General features: G+C 52.6%; 1 protein-coding gene and 1 long non-coding RNA gene across 6 annotated transcripts in view; one reads left to right on the plus strand and one right to left on the minus strand.

Annotated features, from left to right (window-relative positions):
* Positions 1–12,269, minus strand: Gm46538. The gene is made up of 3 exons (XR_001781769.2): positions 11,543–12,269; positions 2,562–2,751; positions 1–48 (listed from the first exon to the last, which is right to left on the minus strand). It is a non-coding gene; the product is annotated as a predicted gene, 46538 (long non-coding RNA).
* Positions 10,913–22,640, plus strand: part of Kcnh3 (potassium voltage-gated channel, subfamily H (eag-related), member 3) — an 18,302-nt gene continuing 6,574 nt past the window's right edge. Inside the window, exons 1-10 of one of the 5 annotated variants that reach the window (XM_006520483.4) lie at positions 10,913–11,447; positions 12,704–12,937; positions 13,377–13,511; positions 14,287–14,438; positions 14,869–15,112; positions 15,455–15,612; positions 15,702–15,909; positions 19,089–19,400; positions 19,645–19,844; positions 20,263–20,512. In XM_006520483.4, the coding sequence (XP_006520546.1) occupies positions 11,372–11,447; positions 12,704–12,937; positions 13,377–13,511; positions 14,287–14,438; positions 14,869–15,112; positions 15,455–15,612; positions 15,702–15,909; positions 19,089–19,400; positions 19,645–19,844; positions 20,263–20,512 (1,969 nt within the window). In that variant the 5' untranslated portion in view covers positions 10,913–11,371. Of the gene's footprint in view, positions 11,448–12,054; positions 12,557–12,703; positions 12,938–13,376; positions 13,512–14,286; positions 14,439–14,868; positions 15,113–15,454; positions 15,613–15,701; positions 15,910–19,088; positions 19,401–19,644; positions 19,845–20,262; positions 20,513–22,640 lie in introns of those variants that run through there. The other 4 variants (NM_010601.4, XM_030248344.1, XM_006520484.3 and 1 more) reach the window with 4 other exon arrangements.

The following is a 22,640-nucleotide window of genomic DNA, read 5'->3' on the forward strand; positions in this document are numbered from 1 at the left end:
GGCTGCCTCGGGGCCTGGCCTGGCTCGCAGTGGGGCCCGAACTGCAGGCTGGAGAAGGAAAGGAGTGGGACTGACGGACACTGACTGATAGTGGGTTGTTCCCAGTAAGGCAGCAGTCGCAGTGTGCAGAAGCCTCTTTCCAAGGGCTGAGCACCAAGGGCCTCTGGCAGGAGTTCAGGAGCTTCAGGCTGCCTTTCCTGATGAATTGTCCTACCTTGACAGGAACCCAGACACTGAAGTAACCCCGAAGGGCTAAGAGAGCATCCCTCTTTTTTGTCTCCCCCTTTTATCATAAAAAAGAGATCATGTTGTCTGTTTGGGGCCCTACTCTTTAGCCACCTTGAAATTTTACCGTTTTGGTTTATATTTTAGCCTAGGGGTTAAATCCAAAGACACACGGGTAAGCAAGTGTCTAGCATTAAAATATACCTTCAGCTCGCTCTTAAGTTTTCCTTTTGAGACAAGAGTCTTCCTACGCTGCCTTGGTAGACCTCAAGCTTGTGCTGTGCTCACCTCATAACCTTTTGAAAAAAAAATATGGAGAAACAGCTGTTGGCAAAGTTGGTCTGCAAGTTTATCGGCCCGGCGCCGGTTCCTATCCCCAGCCAGCCAGTGCAGATCTGGAAGCCCAGAGCTGGGGAGGCGCTGACAGATGGTCCCAGGATTTTCCTGGCCCTGGATTCTAGCCAGTCAGCAGGCCAAGTTCAGTGAGAGACCCTGTCTTAAAAAAACAAGGTGGAAGTGCCAGAGGTGTGGCTCAGTGGCTAGGACCACTTGCCTCTTCAGAGCACCCATGTTGGTTGGTTCACAACCCCTGCAATTCCAGCTCCAGAGAAACAGACGCCCTCTCCTGGCTCCACAACTCCTGTGCCCGTGTGGTGGAAAACAAGGTGAAAGCCAATAGACAATCACTTCTGCCATGAACCTTTGACGTATGTGTACACACATACCTGCATGTTCCACACATACACACACAGACACTATACACATATCACATACACTAGACACATACATATACACAGTATATAGACACACTGCATACACATACATTCTATATGCATATACACTATATACATATGTACATACTATGTGTGTGTATGTGTGTATATATATATATATACACATATACATATACATATATATATATATACATACTGGTTGGATATATGGTTGACTGTTTATAATCCATGCTCTTGGGAGGCTGGTCACCAAAAGTTCAAGGCTAGCCTGTCTCACATAGTGAGTTCTATGCCAGTTAGGACTAAGCAATGAGACCCTTCCTCAAAAACTTTAAAAGGGGGGCAAGTGTTTTAGTTATAAGACTCAGTTGTAAGAGAGTGTCCTGTCATAAGCAAAGCCCTGAGTTTAGACCCTAGTACCAAACCCCCTCCAAACCAAAAGGATATGTGGTAAAAACAAACAAAACCTCTTTGTTTTTTAAATGAGGTGTTTAGACTTCATTTATTTGTGTGTGTGTATGTGGTTGTTCTAGAAGGCCAGCAGGGGGCATCAGACTCATCCCACCTGCAGCTGGAGTCACAGTGTTGAGTTGCCCAGTGTGAGTGCTAGAAAACACACTCCAGTCCTCCCTCTGCAAGAGCAGGGCTCTCCTAACCTCTGAGCCATCTCTGCAGTCTCCTTCCTGACCGCCCACCACCTTGTTGTCTCTCCCTGGCCTGGGAGGAGGCTAGGGTCACCGGCCAGTGAGGCCCAGGGACTCTGTCCATTCTTATCTTCCCAGGACTTGGATTTCAAGTGTGAGCCACCATACCTGGAATTTTCACTTCAATTTTGGGAATCAGACGTAATGTTTGTACTTAATGATGGAGCTGCCTCCTGAGACATTCTAGAACTTTTTTTTCCTGAGATTTTTTTTAATCTTTTTTTTAATTAGATATTTTCTTAATTTACATTTCCAGTGCTATCCCAAAAGTCCCCCATATCCCCCCCCACTCCTCTACCCACCCATCTAGAACTCTTTTTAAAGAACAAACATGAAAATGACTATTTTTTTTCCTTTTGTATAATTGGTAGTTATACATACATTTACACAGCTTGGGTTTTGTTTTGTTTTGTTTTTTCCTGATTACCTTTGCTTTTTAACCTACTGACTTTGATTTGAAGAAAAAGCATAAAAGCTGGAATGTTAGTTATTCCTTTAATCCCACTACTGAGAGGCAGAGGCAGCTGGGTTTCTCATGAGTTCAAGGCCATAGTGAGTTCCAAGACAGCCAGAGCTACTCGGAGACCCTGTCTCGAAAAACCAAAACCAAAGAAAGGAGTAAGAAGCACTAAGTCGAGCCTGACCACATTTCACTGTCATGGCGGTGCTCAGGAGGCGCAGGGAGGGGGGCCAAAGGTCAAGGTTGTCGAGCAGATACATAGTGAGGCCCTGGGTCTGAGGCTACAGAAGACCTCATTGTAAGCATGGATCTTTTTCAAAACCTACTTTATTTAGGGCTCGTAAACACTTCAACCTCTCCCCTAACCCATCAACCAGAAGGTGGGGAGTGGGGGGTGGGGGTGGGGGATAAGGTTAATAGAAAAAGGGAGCTGGGGACCTGTTTAGAAGTCTCTCTTAGTAGAGTAGTCAGGGTACCAGCAGTGCAGGTCAATAGCAAACACCAAACATGAATCGGAAGCTGCAGGACGATCCAGCAGAAACAGCAAGGCTCTGCTGAATCAGCATGAGTCAGCGGAAGCAGCCAGAAGCAGGCATAACACCATGAGAAGTTCTTTGTGCGTTTCTCTCTACAAAGTAAAGACCAGCAAAGAAGTGAAACATAGCATAGCAATTCAAGAGCATCCTCTCACTGTTGTGGGGTTCCATTTATAGTCTTTCTTTTTTTTTTTTTCTGATAGTTTCTTTTTTTTTTTCTTTTCCATTTTTTATTAGGTATTTAGCTCATTTACATTTCCAATGCTATACCAAAAGTCCCCCATAGCCACCCACCCCCACTCCCCTACCCACCCACTCCCCCTTTTTGGCCCTGGCGCTCCCCTGTACTGGGGCATATAAAGTTTGCAAGTCCAATGGGCCTCTCTTTCCAGTGATGGCCGACTAGGCCATCTTTTGATACATATGCAGCTAGAGTCAAGAGCTCCGGGGTACTGGTTAGTTCATAATGTTGTTCCACCTATAGGGTTGCTATAGTCTTTCTGAACATCACACACCCTCTCAAAGGTCTGTTTTCAGCAAAACACCACATGACAGCTTCCAGGAAAACATCACGTGACACAACTGAGTCATTAAACCCAGAAATTTCCACTTTACCCCATAGTTTCTGCCCACCCCAAAAAAGACCACCTCAAGACTAGCCTGGGCTTGATAGTGAGACCTGTCTCAAAAACAATAAATAAGCAAAATCTAAACTTAAAACATGTAGGGGGACTGGAGAGATGGCTCAGTGGGTAAGGGCACCGACTGCTCTTCCAGAGGTCCTGAGTTCAATTCCCAGCAACCACATGGTGGCTCACAACCATCAGTAATGAGATCTGATGCCCTCTTCTGGTGTGTCTGAAGACAGCCACAGTGTACTCATATACATAAAATAAATAAATCTTTAAAAAAAAAAAACATGTAGGTGGGGCTGGAGCGATGGCTCAGTGGTTAAGAGCACTGACTGCTCTTCCAGAGGTCCTGAGTTCAATTCCCAGCAACCACATGGTGGCTCACAACCATCTGTAATGAGATCTGACGCCCTCTTCTGGTGTGTCTGAAGTCAGCTATAGTGCACTTACATATAGTAAATAAATAAATAAATAAATAATATGTAGGCGTTTGTGGGTTTGGGGGTGGGAATTAGATTTGTGTGTTTGCTCATACGTATCCACACATGTGGAAGCCAGAGATCAGCCTTAGGTGCTACACCTCAGCCGGCATTCATCTTGGGTTTTGGCTCAAACTCTGAGTGGAACTCACTATATAAACCCTTGGTGGGTTTGAATTCATAGAGATCTGCCTGCCTTTGCCTCCTGAGTGTTGGGAATAAAAGTGTGAGCCTGCACACAGCCTGTTTCAGTTGTCTTTATCTCTCCTTCGCTAACAGCTCAACCACTGTGCAAGCACTCACACATTAGTGGTGAGTGTGTAAATCTGCACACATATTAGTGGTGAGGGTATACACGTGCACACATATTAGTGGTAAGGGTGTAGATCACACACATTAGTGGTGAGGGTGTACATGTTCACCCACATTAGTGGTGAGTGTGCACATCTGGACCACTATCACCCATAGTGATATCAGCTGGTCACAGTGGCACACGCCCTTAGTCCCAACACTTGGAAGGCTAAAGCAGGAGGGTTGCAAGTTTGATGTCCGCATGGGCTACACAGCAGTAAGTTGTCTCAGAAAGGAAGTCTATGAAGAACCCATAGATGTAGCAGTTGTGTTTCTTGTCACTTGTCCTACAGATGTAACTCCCAAGTGGGGAATGATTACTGTGTCATTCAGTGTTTGTTTTAGCAATGCTCATAAATAGAAAACAAACAACCCATACAAACACTGGCATCTACCACCAGGCACCTGTTAACCTCTTTACATCACGTTCCTACAGTGGAATACTATGTACCGATAGGTAAAAGATATTTGAGCAGGCTCTCCTGGAGGGGGGGGGGGGGACCTGGGCTTGCATTCTTCATCCTTATTTACAGAGATGTCCAGGGCTATCTTAGAGACCAGAACACCTCCTTAGATGGGACCAACCACCCAGAGTACCTTACTTTCTATCACATCTCTGAATTGTTTGTTTAAGCTATTCTTTAACAAAGCAAATGCTTGCAGAGGTGGGCGGAACTTCAGTGAAATGTTTGCCTTGTAGGAATAAGGATCTGTGTTTCATCCCCAGCACCCATTGCCGGATGGGAGAGAGTTGAGGAAGACACAGGCAGATCCCTGGGCCTCACTGGCTAACCGGCCTCGCCTACTTGATGAGGTCCAGGCTAAGTGAGAGATCTTGTCTCAGAAACCAAGGAACCTGAGGAACAACACCTGAGGTTGACCTCTGACCTCCACACATATGTATACATTCTGTTTGCAAAACAACAACAACAACAACAACACACACACATACACACAACCCCAGAGTCCCAAAAATAAACTGATAAACTGATTGGTTCAAGGGGCTGGACTTGAGGCTCAGTGGTAGAAAGAAGGAGGATGGGAGACAGCTGAGACACGCAGGTGTAATGTTGGATGAAGGCTATGACATCGCTGTGACAGGGGAGAGAAAGCCTTGCCCAGGCTAGACCCGTGGGTGTTCTTTTTTTTTTTAATATTTATTTATTATTATATATAAGTACACTATAGCTGTCTTCAGACACACCAGAAGAGGGCGTCAGATCTCATTATAGGTAGTTGTGAGCCACCATGTGGTTTCTGGGATTTGAACTCAGGACCTCTGGAAGAGCAGTCAGTGCTCTTACCCGCTGAGCCATCTCACCAGGCCCCACCCCCCCCCCCGTGGGTGTTCTTGTGTGAGGATGCAGTCTTGTAAATATGTGTGGGGAGCAGGGTAAACAATTTTGGGCTTAGATGTGAACTAGAATATCCGAGATACAAAGCCATCAGAATAGTTCTTGTGTGAGGATGCAGTCTTGTAAATATGTGTGGGGAGCAGGGTAAACAATTTTGGGCTTAGATGTGAACTAGAATATCCGAGATACAAAGCCATCAGAATAGTGATTTATGGAAACTCATCTGACCAACAAAAGTGAGGGTTTGATTTGCGTGCTTTGTATAGAGCAGCCCCTCCCTCGGTGCGATTGTCTGGGTGGCAGCCTGCTCCCTGAGAGGAACAGGTGTCTAAAGTGGCCTGTTGGGAGGCTGCTGTTCATTACCATGTACCCAGCGGCTTGCAGGAGCTACTAATCATTTTACAGAAACTTGATTATTTTACAGCTTCTGGCTGTAGCCACTTGGGCACATGGGTACCTGCATGTGGTATTTATAGGTCCTAGGCAGCCCACTGAGATCAGAATACAAGGCAAACGGCTTCTTCACCTTTTCTCCCCAACCAGCAAAACCTTGCCTAGCAGCCAGCAGACTCAAGTAGAGAGACTCCAGACTTGTTTCTTACTCTGTTTCACAACTTGGTAGCTGCCCTCGGAGCACTGAGCTGTAATAAAACATCTCTGAGCCAGTCCTGAAGTTGTTAGGCCGGCATGGTTGTGAGTGCTTTAGGCATACTGAGCCAGGTGCTGCCGAACAGCATGCTGAAAGGCTCAGCTGGCCTATGGCAAGCTCAAAGCCTGCTTACCTATGGACCCTCTGCTCCTGTCTCCCTCCCTTACTAAAAAGCCTGTGACAGAGGTGTCCCTGCTTCTAACTCTTCAGACTTGCTTAACCCAAAAGAAGTCAGAAACATCACTGTCCGTTATCTTCTACCCTGCGCATTCCTCCAGCTGGATGGGCTCTTGTCTCCTTTGCCTCTGCCCTCCTTGCCAGGACAGCACAACCTGGCCCAACCTCAGGGTTGTATGGGTGGGGCAGGCTGGAGGCAGAGCTGAGCTCAGGGACAGTCACCACTGGTTCCTGGCTGCAGGAGGGACTCTCAGGTCAGAACTCCTCATGGGAAAGTCAAAGTGTTATTACCGTGTGGATGGTGAGGGAATTTCATGGTAACGAGGAAAGCCTATCTGAAGATGTTTCTGGATAGAGGAACTCACCCACCACTGTAAGCACAACGGCTCTGCCCACCCGCCCCTTCACTGCCATCATAAAAGCCAGAGCAAATGCCACCCACTCCAGACTCCTTAAGCAAACCTTAGATCTCCTTCTATGTCTCTTCAACTTAATCCGACTTAGGCTCTCTCTACCAGATTTTAAACAGACCTTTTGGCTGATGCAGAACACAGAGTTTGGGGAGACGAGATTCATTGGGGGTCCGGTACTCCTTCATAGGCTCCTGCCACTCTGGGGGGCTGCAGTCAAGGGCTGTCTTCCTCTGCATTCTATAAGCCAGCAGCAGACTACCCGTCTAGGCTGTTTATTGAAGGACGTTCTCGGGACATGACAGGAGCAAATAATTGCTGTCAGCCTGGCCAACTCTAGTTGCTCATCTAGGTTCCTCTGCTTAAGTTGTGTGTTCTGTATTGGGTTTCTCTATCCAAATCACGTACCCGCCATGATTCTGTGTTTTAAGCTAACTGTATTCTACTTCCACTCTTTTTTCTTCTTTCTTTCTTTTTGTTTTTTGTTTTTTGTTTTTGTTTTTTTCAAGACCTTCCATTTAAGAAGAGTGCTCTGAGCCGGGCCGTGGTGGCGCACGCCTTTAATCCCAGCACTCCGGAGGCAGAGGCAGGCAGATTTCTGAGTTCAAGGCCAGCCTGGTCTACAAAGTGAGCGCCAGGACAGCCAGAGCTATAAAGAGAAACCCTGTCTCAAAAAACCAAAACCAAAAAAAAAAAAAAAAAAAAAAAGAAGAGTGCTCTGAAATCAATCCAAAGGTGGCTAAGAACTCGAGTCTCAAGGACTTCCAGTGTGGATGGGAATCCTTCCACCAGGCCTTACCCTGAGTTGGTGTTCTTGGTCTCAGCAACAACTGTATACCTGCACCTTATACCTTATACAGCATCACCTATATAACTAGCCTTTTTTCTTTCTTTTCTTTTGAGAGGAGGTGTCATGTAGCCCAAGATGTCCTCAAACTCTCTATGTATGGGAAGAGGATGCTGAGCTATTTTGATCCTCCTGCCTCCACAAGTGTTGGGATTACAGACCTGGTCCACCATATCCAGTGTATGTGATGTGGTCCCGAGGGTGGAATCCAGCACTTCATGCAGGCAAGGCAACCACTTAGTGACTTAGCCCTTAAAACAGTCTTCATGGGGATCATGTTACAAACAAAGAGACCCCTGCAGACACAGCCCAGAGCTGGCTGATTCCAGACTTCCCCACCATATGGCTGAAAGCCAGGCTCCATTGGGCCAGGGACCTCCTGAAAGGTTCAGAGAGTGGGCAGAGAGGAGGAGCCCCTGGGTCTTGTTCCTCGACAGCCACCTGTTCCCACCCCCCTGCACACAGCGTCTTACTCCGCCTGCGCTCTGGGGTTGGGAGGAGAGCTTTCTCCATCTTTTGTGTCTTGAGCAGTTTTTTCCTTGCTCTGATCATCTCTGCTCTCTCTCCTTGTTCCTTTTTGTAGATAATACTCCCACGGGCCTCCCACAGTAGCTCCAAACCGCAGCCTCCTGAGTTTCTTCTTGTTGACAAAGGTTTTGAGCTGTCTCTGAGTAGGGCTCCCCCTCAGCTTCTCCCCTCCCCAAACCTTACAAGGAGGGCCCAGAATGAGTCCGGAGTTGGGGGAAAGAGAGCCAATTTCAGGGGGGAAAGCAGCCCTGAGGCCTGATGTTCCCTTTTCAACACTCCCCCACCTCCTCCTCCCTGGCTCCTAATCACATGTCCCCTACCCCCACTCCAGTCCCTTCGTGTGTAAGTGTATCTTAGGGATGGTGGAAGGAGTGGGTTAGAAATTAATCACTAAGAGCCAAGGAAATCCATGTAAACAAATAAGTGCCAGACCCGAACAGATCTGAGAGGCTGGTATAGGTGGAAAGAAGATGTTTGAATGTGTCATTCATTTAAACAGAATGGCCACGCCACAGGGAAAGACCCGCCCACCTTATGAGTACTTAGATATGTTGAGGGGTTGAAGGACTGCAATTTCATTCTGGGATAAGAGTAGTCCCAACGCTGTGCATGCCGCCGGCACAAGCCTCTAATCCGAGCACTCGAGGCAGGGGCAGAATGAGTGCTAGACTGCCAGGGCTACACAGAGAAACCCTGTTTGGGAAGAAGAAGACAGGGGAAAAAAAGAAAGACAGGGAGGAAAAGAAAGAAGGAAAGAAAGAAAGAAAGAAAGAAAGAAAGAAAGAAAGAAAGAAAGAAAGAAAGAAAAGAAAAGAAAGAGTGGTTCTAGCATAGCATCCAGTACCTAACCAGGCTTACCAAAATAGTGACCGGAATGGCGCTAATACAAGCAGTGTGTCTCAGACAAGGTCCATGACCTTCGTGTTTTCACTGGTGAATAGGAACGGCTTCCGTGTTAAATTAGCAGGGGAATCCGAGAAGAGCACTTATTCAGCACAGAGCCCTCCTTGCCTCGGGAAATACGAAGTTCAGTCATTCCCAACCCCAACTACTCCGCCCGATTTAAACCCAGGTCTCTAGCTTCCCTGACCTCCGCAAGCCAGCCCAGGTCAGTCCAGGTCACTGATCTGGAAGCCTAAACATGACCTCGAGGATATAGTTTGGACCCGTTAGACCTGACCACCCCAGAGGACCAGTGATGTCTATGCAACTCAGGTGTTTTGGGAGCAGGGACTGTTGTAGATGGAACCCCGACTTTGTCCTCTTCTCTCTCTCTCTCTCTCTCTCTCTCTCTCTCTCTCTCCTTCCTTCCTTTTTCTTCTCCCTTTGTGAAATAACTACCCCGGGGCGTTTCTCAAGATCCCTCTGAGACTCAAAATCAGACAATAAACATTTGCATGAAGCAAGTGCCGCACATTCACTGTCCTGGGTATATATGCCTCCTTATTTCTTCCTCAGAACCCACAGGGGTAGTTATTATTATTTCCATTCCACGGATGAAGAGAACTGAATCACAGAAATGTTAGTAAGTTGTCTTACAAGAAAAGGATTATCTCCTGGACAGCGAGTTCAGAGCAGTACTTAAACCCGGCTCGGCTAGCCGAGTTCTGCAGATGACGCTTTCAACAACAGCCTCGCCCTGGCTTAAAGTGAGCTTTAAAATATTCCTCTGTTTAGCGGGATGCTATCTAACTCCTGGAAAGAAGGTTGCTGCGAGGACTGGAGGGGTTACTCTTTAGCCCTGACCCATCAGGAGTCGGGAACCATATCTGCGGACATTTCAGGCTCGCCTGGGAGCTGGATTTCAGGGTGCAGCAGACTGGGAGGGGGGGACTTCCTCCCTTTCTTCCCAAAGCTCCTGTTCATTTAAATACAGGTGCCTTGAGCTTGGGCTTTACTAGCTGCTGACGGGTAGTTGGAGCAGGGTATACTCCTCTTTCCGACGCTGGTGGCAGTGGGTGTGTCTCCTGCAGGGGAGCAGTGCTGAGCTCCGGCTTCTTCCATTGGAGAGCAAATTGCAGTTTTGGCCCCGGCGGCTTCTCTGGGCGCGGGCGGCAGCCGCGCTCACTGGCAAATCGTAGGAGGGAGGAGGAGCGGCGCTGGCAGGAGAGGCCGCGGGGACGGTCGCGGCGCGCGGGGACAGGGACAGGAGACGGCCGTCCGCCCCTGCTTTCCGCCTCCTCGCTGGAGGTGCGGGCTCCGGGGAGAATCGAACTCCGCGACTAAAGGGGGGGGGGGGCTAGCCAAGCACACACAGGGTTCCTGGACCAGCCTCTGACCCTCCCGCGGCGACAGAAACTTGAGGAAATGCGTGGGGCGAGCGGAGGGCTTGGAGTTCACTTTCCCAATGCGCCCTCTGCGCTCCGGGGTCTCGCCCAAGGCATCTGGACCTCACTCTAGCCTCAGGTTTCCTCAGCTCCTGCTTCCACTTTTCAGGGGAGCCGAGCCGCATCCGGGAAAGGCTTGACTGAACCCGGGGGGAAAAACAGGTTCAGAAGCCTCCCTTTTAGAGAACTCTGCATAGTCAGCGCTCCCCGGGGGCCCCAAACCTTCAACTACTGGACGTTCCCCGCCACCTAGTCGCCAGTTCCCGTTCTCATGACATTATTCTCGTTCCGAAACACATCTACAACACACTCACACACGCTCACGCCCCCAAGCCTTCCTCTGATCCCTCTGCAGGAGAGAGAAGCCCGAGGCTGTCAGGCTGAGCCCACCCGGCCCGGGTTCTCGCCTTAGGGAGTCTGGCAGCGCTAGGGGGCGGCAGCCTTCCCTGCCCCCACCAAGGTCCCAGGGGAGGGGGATCCCTCCGCAGGAGGCCTGTCTCTTTAAGGAGGCGGCCCTGACTGGGTGTGCCCCGTCTCCATGGTTACCCCGGTGCAGGCGGCGGTGCGGGAGGTAGGCTGCCGCTTCTCCCCGACAGACGGAGGGAGCTGCGGGGACCCGGCGCTGAGCCGAGCCCAAGCGGGAGCCACCCCGCTTGCAGAAACAGGAGCCGCGGGCGGACCAAAGGTGCAGAGTGCGCGGTGGCCGCGGGGCCTGCAGCCCGGAATCCGTGGGCGGCGAGGGGTCGCGCGCGCGCCATGCGCCCAGCCCCGACGGTGCGGACGCCCCCTTGTGCGCCGGCAGCTGCTGGGGCCTGCGAGCCTGGGCCGGGCATAGCCCCCCGACGGCTACTCTAGGGGGCGCGGGGCCCGGCGGGGGGCGGCCGAGCCAGGCGCCCTCCCCCGGCGCTGAGTCCCCGCGCCCCGGAGGGATGGGGCGGGCGGCCCCCGCCGCCTAAGATGCCGGCCATGCGGGGGCTCCTGGCGCCGCAGAACACCTTCCTGGACACCATCGCCACCCGCTTCGACGGGACGCGTGAGTCAGGCCCTAGCTCCCTAGCTTCCGGGCAGTAATCCACTGTCGGAACTGCCACCTGCTGCTTGGTGCCCACCAGCCATCCCCTTCCTCACCCCTCTTGAAGCTAGGGCCATTCTCTCCTTCCAGTAAGTGAAGGTTTCCCGGAGGTTTTCAGGGTCAATACTGTAAGATGTCCCTAGGTGCGGGACCGGGATGAGTCAATCTGATCCAGCCTGTCTTATCCTCAGACCTGGCGCGGTTGCAAAGGCCGAGTCGGGTGAAGCGCGGAACCAGTCCTGGTGGACAGCGCAGAGGGCTCACAGAGCCCAGATTTAGAAATAAGATTTGCAAAGGAAGGTAGAGTAGGCGGGATTCAGCAGAGAACTGTGTCTGCAAGCGTATCGCACAGTCTAAACCCGTCGCTTGGAATGCCCACCCGGCCCCAAAGAAGCTGAGCTCCTCTGAGCTCGGGAGACTCACATCCGGACTGGGGAAGTTTGGAAAAGGCAACTTGAGCTTCCAGATTCTGAGTTCCTCTGGCTCTGAACACAGGGAAGTCGTGAAAACAGGGTCCCTCCCCCTCTCGCTCCAGTGGGGCTTCCCAGTTCTGACAAGCGTTCTCCCTCCTGTTGTAGACAGCCTGTAGGAACTCATCACAGAGCTCCCCCACCCCCCAGGCTTCTCCATCTGCTTTGGGCTTGAAGCCTGCTGATTCAGCACCCCTCACTCCCCAATACATTCTTGGCTCCAGGCTCTGTTGTTCAACCACTATCCACACACCGCCATTCTTGATGGCGTTCAATAGTCCCTGAGCCAGGGTGTGCAGCGAACGGGGCATCGGATGCATGGTGGCCTGCTTCCCAGACCAAGCGGTTCTCCGTGGGAGGAGCCACACAGCCAGCCTAGTTATCTAGTTAAGGGATGAACCTGGCAGAAGCCGAGGTGGGCCCAGAGCAGGTGGTACAGTCTTTTGGAAATCTCCAGCCCCACCCCTTACTCAGACTGCTCAGGACACTGCACAGCAGTGCCTACACAGGACTGCGTTCAGCAGTCCGCACTGACATGGTCCTCTCATGCACTCCTATGCATTCAGCTGGGGACCCTCCCTTGAGGACACCGATACCCAGGTGTGCATGCTAAGCCTCATTCATGAACCGGTCATGACCAGCATACACAGCTTCCTTTGGGGACGAAACCCCACGCTTTGGTGGGGTTTGCAAGTAGTTTGAGAAGCGGGGCTGGTAGGTGAAGGTGCCCTTCGCATTCTCTTGCAGACAGCAACTTCGTGCTGGGCAACGCCCAGGTGGCGGGGCTCTTCCCTGTGGTCTACTGCTCCGATGGCTTCTGTGACCTCACGGGTTTCTCCAGAGCTGAGGTCATGCAGCGGGGCTGTGCCTGCTCCTTCCTCTATGGGCCAGACACCAGTGAGCTGGTCCGCCAACAGATCCGAAAGGCCCTAGATGAGCACAAAGAATTCAAGGCTGAACTGATCCTGTACCGGAAGAGTGGTAAGGCACCGTGGCACCAATTTACCTTCAGTGTCACTATGCTGGACAGGGCATCCATCCTCTCACTATCTCTCTTCTTTTCTCTTCCTATCTTCCAATGTACCCATCCACCCTTCTACCCCTTTCTCTGCCTCTACCTCTTGTCCTGGGCTCCTCCTCCTCTGCTGGTCTCAGCCTCCACTCGCTTCCAATCTCCAGTTTCTCATATTCAGAAGGGGGAGGGGAGCCACCCCATGTCAGTGTGTCTGACAGTCGTGTCTGACAGTCATGTCTGCTCCCCTCGCTCCCCGAAGCCTTGTCCTGAGTGAGCCCACACTGCTGCTCTCTCCCCAGGAAGCTCCGTTTCTGCTAGCTTCTTACCAGGGACCGTCCAAGGGGTTCTTAACTTAGGCAGGGCAAGGTAAGAACGGAAGGCAGCTAAGTCTGTCTCTTTGCCTAGGGCTTCCATTCTGGTGTCTCCTGGATGTGATACCTATAAAAAATGAGAAGGGGGAGGTGGCCCTCTTCCTGGTCTCTCACAAGGACATCAGCGAGACCAAGAACCGAGGAGGCCCTGACAACTGGAAGGAGAGAGGTGGGTGCTCTGGCTCCTTGATTTAGAAGCAGAGATTTGGGCTCAGGCTCAGGGGTGTCTGTGACACTCAGTGTGGGTTACAGGCGCCCACTTGTCCTCACTGAGCTCCGCTCAGTCTGCGCTGCTGTGTGTTTAGTCCCGGGATGGGAATCTTATCCTAATAGGCTAGTTGAAACAAAGTTGCAGTTGTCAAGTAAACTTCACCTGCGGCAGGAACCCTTTCTTCCCCACTGACGAATGAGGCAGAACTACTCACCTGACTTCTTTCAGCACAGCATGCCTGATTGGGGAGTGGGGGGGACGACCCAGTGGATCCCCCTTCATGGGCTGGGGCAAGCTTTCTAAGTCACAGAACTGTCATTAGACACTGGTCCAAAATCTCCTCACTGTCTGGAGATGCTGTTCACACAGTCCATGCCACAGCTCTGCCCTCCCTCAGCCCTGGGGTTTGCTGGTGTCAGTCTTCAGTGTGGGTTCCTCTGAGCTTCCACACCTCTGCTGGCGGCATCCTACTGCACCTCTGCTGATGGCATCCTACGGTCTCGGTCTCTGCATCTTGAAACTCTCTTAGAGATTTCCCAGGCCTTTCTCTACTGACTTCTTTTCTTGTGTGGCTGAACCCTAGGACCGCACAGCTCCGATTGACAAGTGATCTGATGACAAGAGGAATGCCTAACCCCTCACTCTGAAAAGACAAAAGAGTCACCGAGCCAGATCATTTCACAGACTAACAACTAATACCCTGTGCCCAGGATCCTACAGCTTACTGTCACAGAACCCTCTTTTCTTGTAGGCGGTGGCCGGCGCCGATATGGTCGGGCCGGATCCAAAGGCTTCAATGCCAATCGGAGGCGGAGCCGGGCAGTTCTCTACCACCTCTCTGGCCATCTGCAGAAGCAACCCAAGGGCAAGCACAAGCTCAATAAGGTGGAGTGAGCACCTGGGTGTGTGTTTGGATTGGGGGCAGGGTACTGCAGCCTGAGGAGATCTGGGAGAGGAGCTAAACCCACCTCAGAGATAATGTCCAGAAGCCACTTGGGTCCCACCAGACCTTTGAGGGTAGGGCCTGATGAGGGAATAGGTCATGTCTGGTCCATCAGAGTGCTAAAAGAAAGTCTTGGCTTTGGAGTCGGGTGGGCCTGGGTTCAATCCTGGCTCTACTCCTAAGCCATTGTTTGGTTTTAGCTAAGCCGTCCGCTCTTCCCAATGCCCAGTCCATAAATAAGGCACGCACGCGTCAGGGCCACTTTGAGAGCACAGGGAGAGAAGGGAGGTGAATGCCCTTCTAGACACTATCCTGATTTAGCCTCTGTCCATATCCTCTCTTCTCTACCTGGACCCGCCCCTCCTCACTCAGGGAGTGTTTGGAGAGAAGCCAAATTTGCCTGAATATAAAGTCGCTGCTATCCGGAAGTCACCCTTTATCCTGCTGCACTGTGGGGCTCTGAGAGCCACCTGGGATGGCTTCATCCTGCTTGCCACACTCTACGTGGCAGTCACTGTGCCATACAGTGTGTGTGTGAGCACAGCACGGGAACCCAGTGCTGCCCGTGGCCCACCTAGTGTCTGTGACCTGGCTGTGGAGGTCCTCTTCATCTTAGGTATGTGAGGTCTGTGCCTGCTGTTCTGCTCAGGACCAGTCCTTCCCCTTTGGCTTTTGTAAGGATGACTCTGCGTGGTTTCCATTGCCCCACAAGTGTCTCCCTTGTTCTTCCCTGGTTTGTCACCCAGATCCCAAGGGTGTCTCTGCCAATAAAGGGTTCTAGAGCCTGATCTGAGAATAGCCTCAGCAAGCCTCAGTTTCTCCCTCTGTAAAATGGGTGCATGCTAGAGTTACAGCTTGGCCACAGATGTGAAAGGCCTGCGGTAGTAGGATCAAGTGTTGGACAGGTAGGTGTGGAGCTATCTCTTCCCCGATTGCTGACTGCCTATTTTCCACACAGATATTGTGCTGAATTTTCGTACTACATTTGTGTCCAAGTCAGGCCAGGTGGTATTTGCCCCAAAGTCCATTTGCCTCCACTACGTCACCACCTGGTTCCTGCTGGATGTCATAGCAGCACTGCCCTTTGACCTACTACATGCCTTCAAGGTCAACGTGGTCAGTATGGTTGGGAGGTGGGGTGAGCTTCAGGCTGATACTGGCTGGGCTAGAGTTGGCCTTGGATAACCTCCCTTCCCCGGTCTTAGTACGTTGGGGCTCACCTCCTGAAGACCGTGCGACTGCTGCGCCTGCTGCGCCTGCTGCCAAGACTGGACCGGTACTCACAGTACAGCGCGGTTGTGCTCACCTTGCTCATGGCTGTCTTCGCCCTGCTCGCTCACTGGGTGGCCTGCGTCTGGTTTTACATCGGCCAGCAAGAGATTGAGAGCAGCGAGTCGGAGCTGCCTGAGATCGGTACTGCAGGCTGAGAGAAGGGTTGCATGGATGCCCGAAGGAATGTGGGAATGTCCGAGAGTGTGTGTGTGTGTGTGTGTGTGTGTGTGTGTGTGTGTGTGTGTGATGGCCACCACCGTGTGGAGACAGCCTAGTGACCACCTCGGGGAGTCTCAGTCACCCCTAGTGTCCTTCTGGTGACCTTGGTCACATTTCTCAAACTCCTACCCAGCTGTGGATGGCCAGGTAAGGATCTGCTGGCCTCGTGGTTTCCTATAAAGCCACTTTCCTTGATGCTTGTCCCTACATGTTCTCCAGGCTGCTGTCCCTTTTCATACTTTGTCTTTCACTGTGGTACCTGAATCCACATTCTCCCTGAACCCTTTTATCCTGGTGTCTTCCCTCCTTCCTTTCTCCTCCATTGTCTTCCCTCCTTTCTTTCTCCTCCATTGTTCGGCTCCTCCTTCCTCCCACTCACTGGGTCTTAACACTCGCTGAGCATCTCCACCCTCATGTCTCCACATCACCCACGAGGCTGTGGAGATTCTCTGGGACTGTAAGCCTATTTAGCCCCTGACTCTGCCAGCCACACTGGTGCTGGGCCCCTCTTTCCAGCCCCTCCAAGTCTCAGAGACTGCAGACGGGTTTCCTGTGGGTCCCTTCTCCCTCCTCACAGCGGTTCCCATCACTAGCACCACTGACATCACCCTAAGGGCATCTCGATTTTCACCCTTCCCATTCCTCCGACCCACCGCAGCCATTTCTAACTTCTGGTGCATCCCAAACTGAGCACACCTTTCCTTCCACACCCTGAGCTCTGTCAGCTTCTCAGCAACTGACGTTGGTTGAGTTCCTAGCTGCTTGGGTGGACTCTCCTGTCTAGTGACCTCAGCGGGGTCACTGGCCATTCTTAGAACCTGCTCTCATCAGTTCCCCCAAGAGATGAGGAGGCACCTGTGAACCCTCTCCTTGCCAGGTGCGTGGAGACAGGTGCGGGCTCAGAGGACACACCTGGCTGCTCCCCTGAGCCCTCTAGTTGCCGAGCATGTGGAAATGGGGACACTCCAGCCGTGCCAGCTCCTTGGCACCTGCCCTTCCCTGGGGGAGTCTATATGAGGCAGCTCTAGGGTCAGCTGCCACCCTGTCCCTGTCTCTGGCTCACCTCCAAGTGGTCCTGAAGCACCAAATCCACAGATGCACCCCATTCTTTGCAACAGATCCAGATACCCTGGGTCTGGAGTCCACACGCCATGGCTTAATGAGTTAAGATGCTAACTGCCTGGCCTGGCAAACCTGAGTCTGCTCCCCAGGGCCCACATGGTAGAAAGAGAGAACGGACTTCCACAAATTGTCCTCTGACCTTCACAAGCACACCAGGACGTGTGTGCACACACGCAAAAGGAAAGAAAGGAAAAAGGAAGGGAGGTTTAAAAAACTACCCTCCCTACCATTTAAGGCTAAGCACACTGTCGAGCCCCTGCCTACTAATCCTTAGCTTTGACACCCTGCCTTGAGATCCTCTCAGTTTGGTTCCTATCCTACAATATAACCTCTGCCCCTCTGCCCCCCTGCCCTTCTGTCCCCCTGCCCCTCTGCCCCTCTGCCCCTCTGCCCCTCTGCCCCTCTGTCCCCCTGCCCCTCTGCCCCTCTGTCCCCCTGCCCCTCTGTCCCCCTGCCCCTCTGCCCCTCAGCCTTTCTGCCCCTCTGTCCCCCTGCCCCTCTGTCCCCCTGCCCCTCTGCCCCTCAGCCCTTCTGCCTCTCTGCCCCTCTGCAGGAGCCTGGCCACTGTGTGCATTCAGACACTTAGGGAATGGATTTCCTTCAAGGACTCTGTGCAGAAACATTGGGAGAGTGTGGCACAGGGTCTGTGCGTTGGGGGAGTATGGCTCAGGGTCTGTGTGTTGGGGGAGTGTGGCTCAGGGTCTGTGTGTTGGGGGAGAGTGGCTCAGGGTCTGTGTGTTGGGGGTGCGTGGCTCAGGGTCTGTGTGTTGGGGGTGCGTGGCTCAGGGTCTGTGTGTTGGGGGTGCGTGGCTCACGGTCTGTGTGTTGGGGGAGTGTGGCTCAGGGTCTGTGTGTTGGGGGAGTGTGGCTCAGGGTCTGTGTGTTGGGGGAGCTTGGCTCGCTCAGGGTCTGTGTGTTGGCCCTGGGACTGGCACTTGCTTCCCTTCTCCATTGTCCGGGGAAGACTGGGTAGGTTCGGCCACTGTCCAATAGGCTATCCTGGCCATGTGTGCTCAAAGAAGTCTGTTTGGGCAGGGCAATGGTGGCGCACACCTTTAATCCCAGCACTTGGGAGGCAGAGGCAGGCGGATTTCTGAGTTCGAGGCCAGCCTGGTCTACACAGTGAGTTCCAGGACAGCCAGGGCTATATAGAGAAACCCTGTCTCGGGGAAAAAAAACAACAAACAAACAAACAAACAAAAAAGGAAGGTGGGAGGGTGTACAGGTGTGAGTGTGCAATTATAGATTCATCTGTGTGCAAGTGTGTCCCCATCTCTGCCTGTGTATCACTGTCCAGTCGCCTGTGGTCATCAGCCTTTCAAGGATGCACAGGCCTTTGCAGTGCCCGTGGCCATGGTTGTGACTGGATATCTATAGAGCGTTTGCATGTGTGCCCTTGCCTTCTCCACTGTGTGGGGCATGTGTGGTACCTCCGTGGCATATGTGTACACATCCACATGGCGTGTTGGTGGCAGCATCTGTGAGACTGGCCGGGTTGTAACGCTGATGGGCGGGGCCCGATCAGGGGCGGGGCTTTCAGTAGCAGATGGGCTTAGATGAAGAAAACTAGAGTGAATGAATGGGACAGAGGATGGGGCCTCAGCCTTCCAAACTTGAGGACCAGGCTGAGATGCAATGAGATGCCACCCCTACCCCAGCCTCTTTGCCTGGCTACCTACCTCCTCCTGTTGGAAGCATTCTGTGATATTGACAAGCACCCTTGGGGAGTGTGATTCTCCTTCCTCTATCAAGGGCACCCATAGGATCTGGCTGTGGAGCTTGACAGCCTGTGCTGTCTTGCTGAGAGGTGAAGGGACAGATGAGGATGCGCTAACAGAGAAGAGAAAGGTTGGACAGAAGCCACAGGGGTGGGCCTGCATTTGCGTGCACCCCATTTTCAGGGATGCCAACTAGCACACCTGGACCTGCAGAGTGGCAGAACGCATCCTGCTCTCTCAGTGCCTGCTCCTGTTCCCCAGGCTGGCTGCAGGAGCTGGCACGCAGGCTGGAGACCCCCTACTACCTGGTGAGCCGGAGTCCAGATGGAGGGAACAGCTCTGGCCAGAGTGAAAACTGCAGCAGCAGCAGCAGCAGCAGTGGCAGCGGTGGCGGCAGAGGCAGCGAAGCCAATGGGACCGGGCTGGAGCTGCTGGGTGGCCCGTCCCTACGCAGCGCCTACATCACCTCCCTGTACTTCGCGCTCAGCAGTCTCACCAGTGTGGGCTTCGGCAACGTGTCCGCTAACACAGACACGGAGAAGATCTTCTCCATCTGCACCATGCTTATCGGAGGTGAGGCTGAGCCGAGACTTTCGGGGGGGGGGGCCCCTCCATGCCCACCTCTCTCAGGGTTCCCACAACTGGAGATCTAGGGTCTACCTTTGGTGATCCATCCACCAGACCAGGGCAGGGAGAGATGCCCATGCACACTGCCTAGGAACATGGCGATAGGCAGGGAGCAGAAGACAGGTCTGCTAGCACCACATCAGGCCTGGCCAGGTCTGGAGGGTGACCCTTCCTCTTTATTCTTGACCAGCTCTAATGCATGCAGTGGTGTTTGGGAATGTGACGGCCATCATCCAGCGCATGTATGCTCGCCGCTTTCTGTACCACAGCCGCACTCGTGACCTGCGAGACTACATCCGCATCCACCGCATCCCCAAACCCCTCAAACAACGAATGCTGGAGTACTTCCAAGCCACCTGGGCTGTGAACAATGGCATCGATACCACTGAGGTGTGGTGGCCTCCTAGGCTGCTTCTAGACTTTGACATCCTCCAGGGGTTTGTGCTTGGTCTCCGCGATCGATTGGGAGTGGAGGTGTGGGTGGGTAGGAAATGCAGAAATACGCTTTTCCCTGTTCTTTTACAGAGACAGCACTCATACATGAGACAGAGCAGAACCCCAGTTAGGTCTGTGGGCTCTGTGCTCACTGACATCAGAGTCTGAGGCCAGGAGGAGGAAAGGGGCTAGGAGGGGGCTGCAAAGAGCGTTCTTCCCTTGACTGTACCCTCTGCACCTTAATGCTGGGTGGGAGGCTTGCACCACCTTCCATTCCCCCTCTTGCTTCTGAGGTTGGCAATGATGGCCAGGGGCTGGCTGAAAGGGGGCTCCTCTTCTGCCACCTCAGCCCTCCCCTACTTCCTGCTTGCAGCTGCTGCAGAGCCTCCCGGATGAGCTTCGTGCAGACATCGCCATGCACCTGCACAAGGAAGTCCTGCAGCTGCCGCTGTTCGAGGCCGCCAGCCGTGGCTGCCTGCGGGCGCTGTCCCTGGCCCTGAGGCCGGCCTTCTGCACGCCGGGCGAGTACCTCATTCACCAAGGCGATGCTCTCCAGGCCCTCTATTTTGTCTGCTCGGGTTCCATGGAGGTCCTCAAAGGTGGCACCGTGCTCGCCATTCTAGGTTCGTGTGACAGGAGAGAGGGTGCTGGGGGGGGGCTCCCATGTCTAGGGAACCCAAGGCCATTACAAGGAAAAATCAGAGAGTGGGTGCATACACAGCCACCCAGAGAGAGACAGATAGGATGGAGTTCAGAACAGCCAGAGCTCTAGACAAAGTTCAAAGATGAGCCAGTGATAACAAAGTAGCAATACGGGAGGAGGTGGCAACTTTGAGGCTGTTCCTACGATGAGGCCAGTGAGGGGGGTCCAGCTTTTCATAGGAGCCAGTGCATGATGGGATAGAGAAGCCTTGTAGGAAAGTGCAGAGGTCAGTGCTCTAGCAAGGGAGAAAGAGGGCAGGTCATACAGAGCAGGTCCAAAGCCCAGCTGGGTGACAGCGGAGCTCAGCCTCCACGTGACAGGGTAGCGTCTCTCAGAGAAAGAGCATACCCTTCCTTTGACAAAAGGGAGAGGGGAAGTAACACATCAGCTTCCTAAATGAGGTCAAGGGATCAGCACAGCAGAGGGGACGGTAGACTCACAGAGGACTGGCTGGCCAGCCCTTCCATTCAGAGACGCTGCAAACTCATAGGAAGCATTAGAGAAACTATTATCATTCACCCAGCTAAGCTAGGCGTTGGCTGGGATGTATGGTATAGCCAGGTGCCTTGTGTGTGTGTGTGTGTGTGTGTGTGTGTTGACCTTAGAGGGGAAGCGTTTGAGGAGGGCCAGGTGTGCACACAAGCACCAGGAGAGCCTTGCTCTGTGAAGCACAGGCCTGCCCGGTAAAAGCCGGTGAAGGGGCTGGGCTATGCAGCCATGGGAGGCTCTGGCTGGCTCTGGAGGGCAAGGAACCGACATAGCCTGGGGAATCCAGGTGAGTTCGTGTACCAGGGGGAAGAGAGGTAAGGACCAGATCACAGCCAAGTCCTTGCTGTGGCGACAGCTAGAGCACCACAGCCACAGTGAAGACTAGGACAGACAAGACAGAGAAGGTGGTGGTACGTTGCTGGGCACCCCAGCAGCTACTAGTGCTCATCCCCTCTCCCTTGAGAAGGAGGGCCTTCCAACAGCATTAGATGGAAGAGATGTCGCCAGGGGCCTCGGAGCCTGAGCAAGGTGGCAGACTGTTAAAGCACCTTTTTTTTTTTTTTTTTTTTTTTTTTTTTTTTAAATTCCATTCCATCTTTCTTACGCACAGCTTCTGAGCTTAGATACAACATATACCAGGACTGGGAAAACGGAGTTATGGCTGGGTACCGTGGCATATGCTTGGGACCCAAAGCAGGTGGAATGCCGAGGCAAGAGACTCGCTTGAGCGACAGAGGAGTTCTAAGCCAGCCTAGGGAACATAGCAAGACCATCTGAAAGAGAAGGGAGAGAGGGAGGGGCAAGAAGGGAGGAAGCGAGGAAGGCAGGCAGATGGGCAGACAGGCAAGGGCTAGGCATGAAGCTTAGCTGGTGCAGGGTTTGCTTAGCAAGGACAACACCCTGGATTCAGTCCTCAGCATTACATTTAACCAGGCACGGTGGCTCGTGCTTGGGATACCAGCCCTTGGGAGGTGGAGGCAGGAGGATCAGAAGTTCAAGGTCAGCACAGGCCTTTAAATCCCAGCACTCGGGAGGCAGAAGCAGGTGGATTTCTGAGTTCGAGGCCAGCCTGGTCTACAGAGTGAGTTCCAGGACAGCCAGGGCTATACAGAGAAATCCTGTCTTGAACCCCCCACCCCCCAAAAAAAGAAGTTCAAGGTCATCCTGGACTACATATGAGCTTGAGGCCAGACTGGGATAAATGAAACCCTGTCTCAAAAAAGCAAAAGGAAAACCAAAATAAATAAATAAATAAATAAGGAAGGAGGGAGGGAATATAGTGTTATATACAACACAAGTGTGGCTAGTGACCCTTGAGGAACCGAGGAAAGCTGTCGTGGAAAGACTGGTCAGGGCACAATCGTCCAGCTGGTCACTCGGTAGCTCTGCACGCCCGCATAAGTGCCTGGCTCGGATCCTGCTCAAGAACTGAGTGTTCTGTATTTGCTATGGAGTCCAGTCTGACTCTGAACTTGCGGTCTCCTATTTTAGCCTCTGAGGGCTGGGAGTACATGTATCCAGCTGTGACCTGGTTTCCTGCCTTGCTTTCATTGCAGCAT

This window comes from Mus musculus, chromosome 15 (genome assembly GCF_000001635.26).
Source record: "Mus musculus strain C57BL/6J chromosome 15, GRCm38.p6 C57BL/6J".
In the NCBI taxonomy this organism is placed as follows: Eukaryota; Metazoa; Chordata; class Mammalia; order Rodentia; family Muridae; genus Mus; species Mus musculus.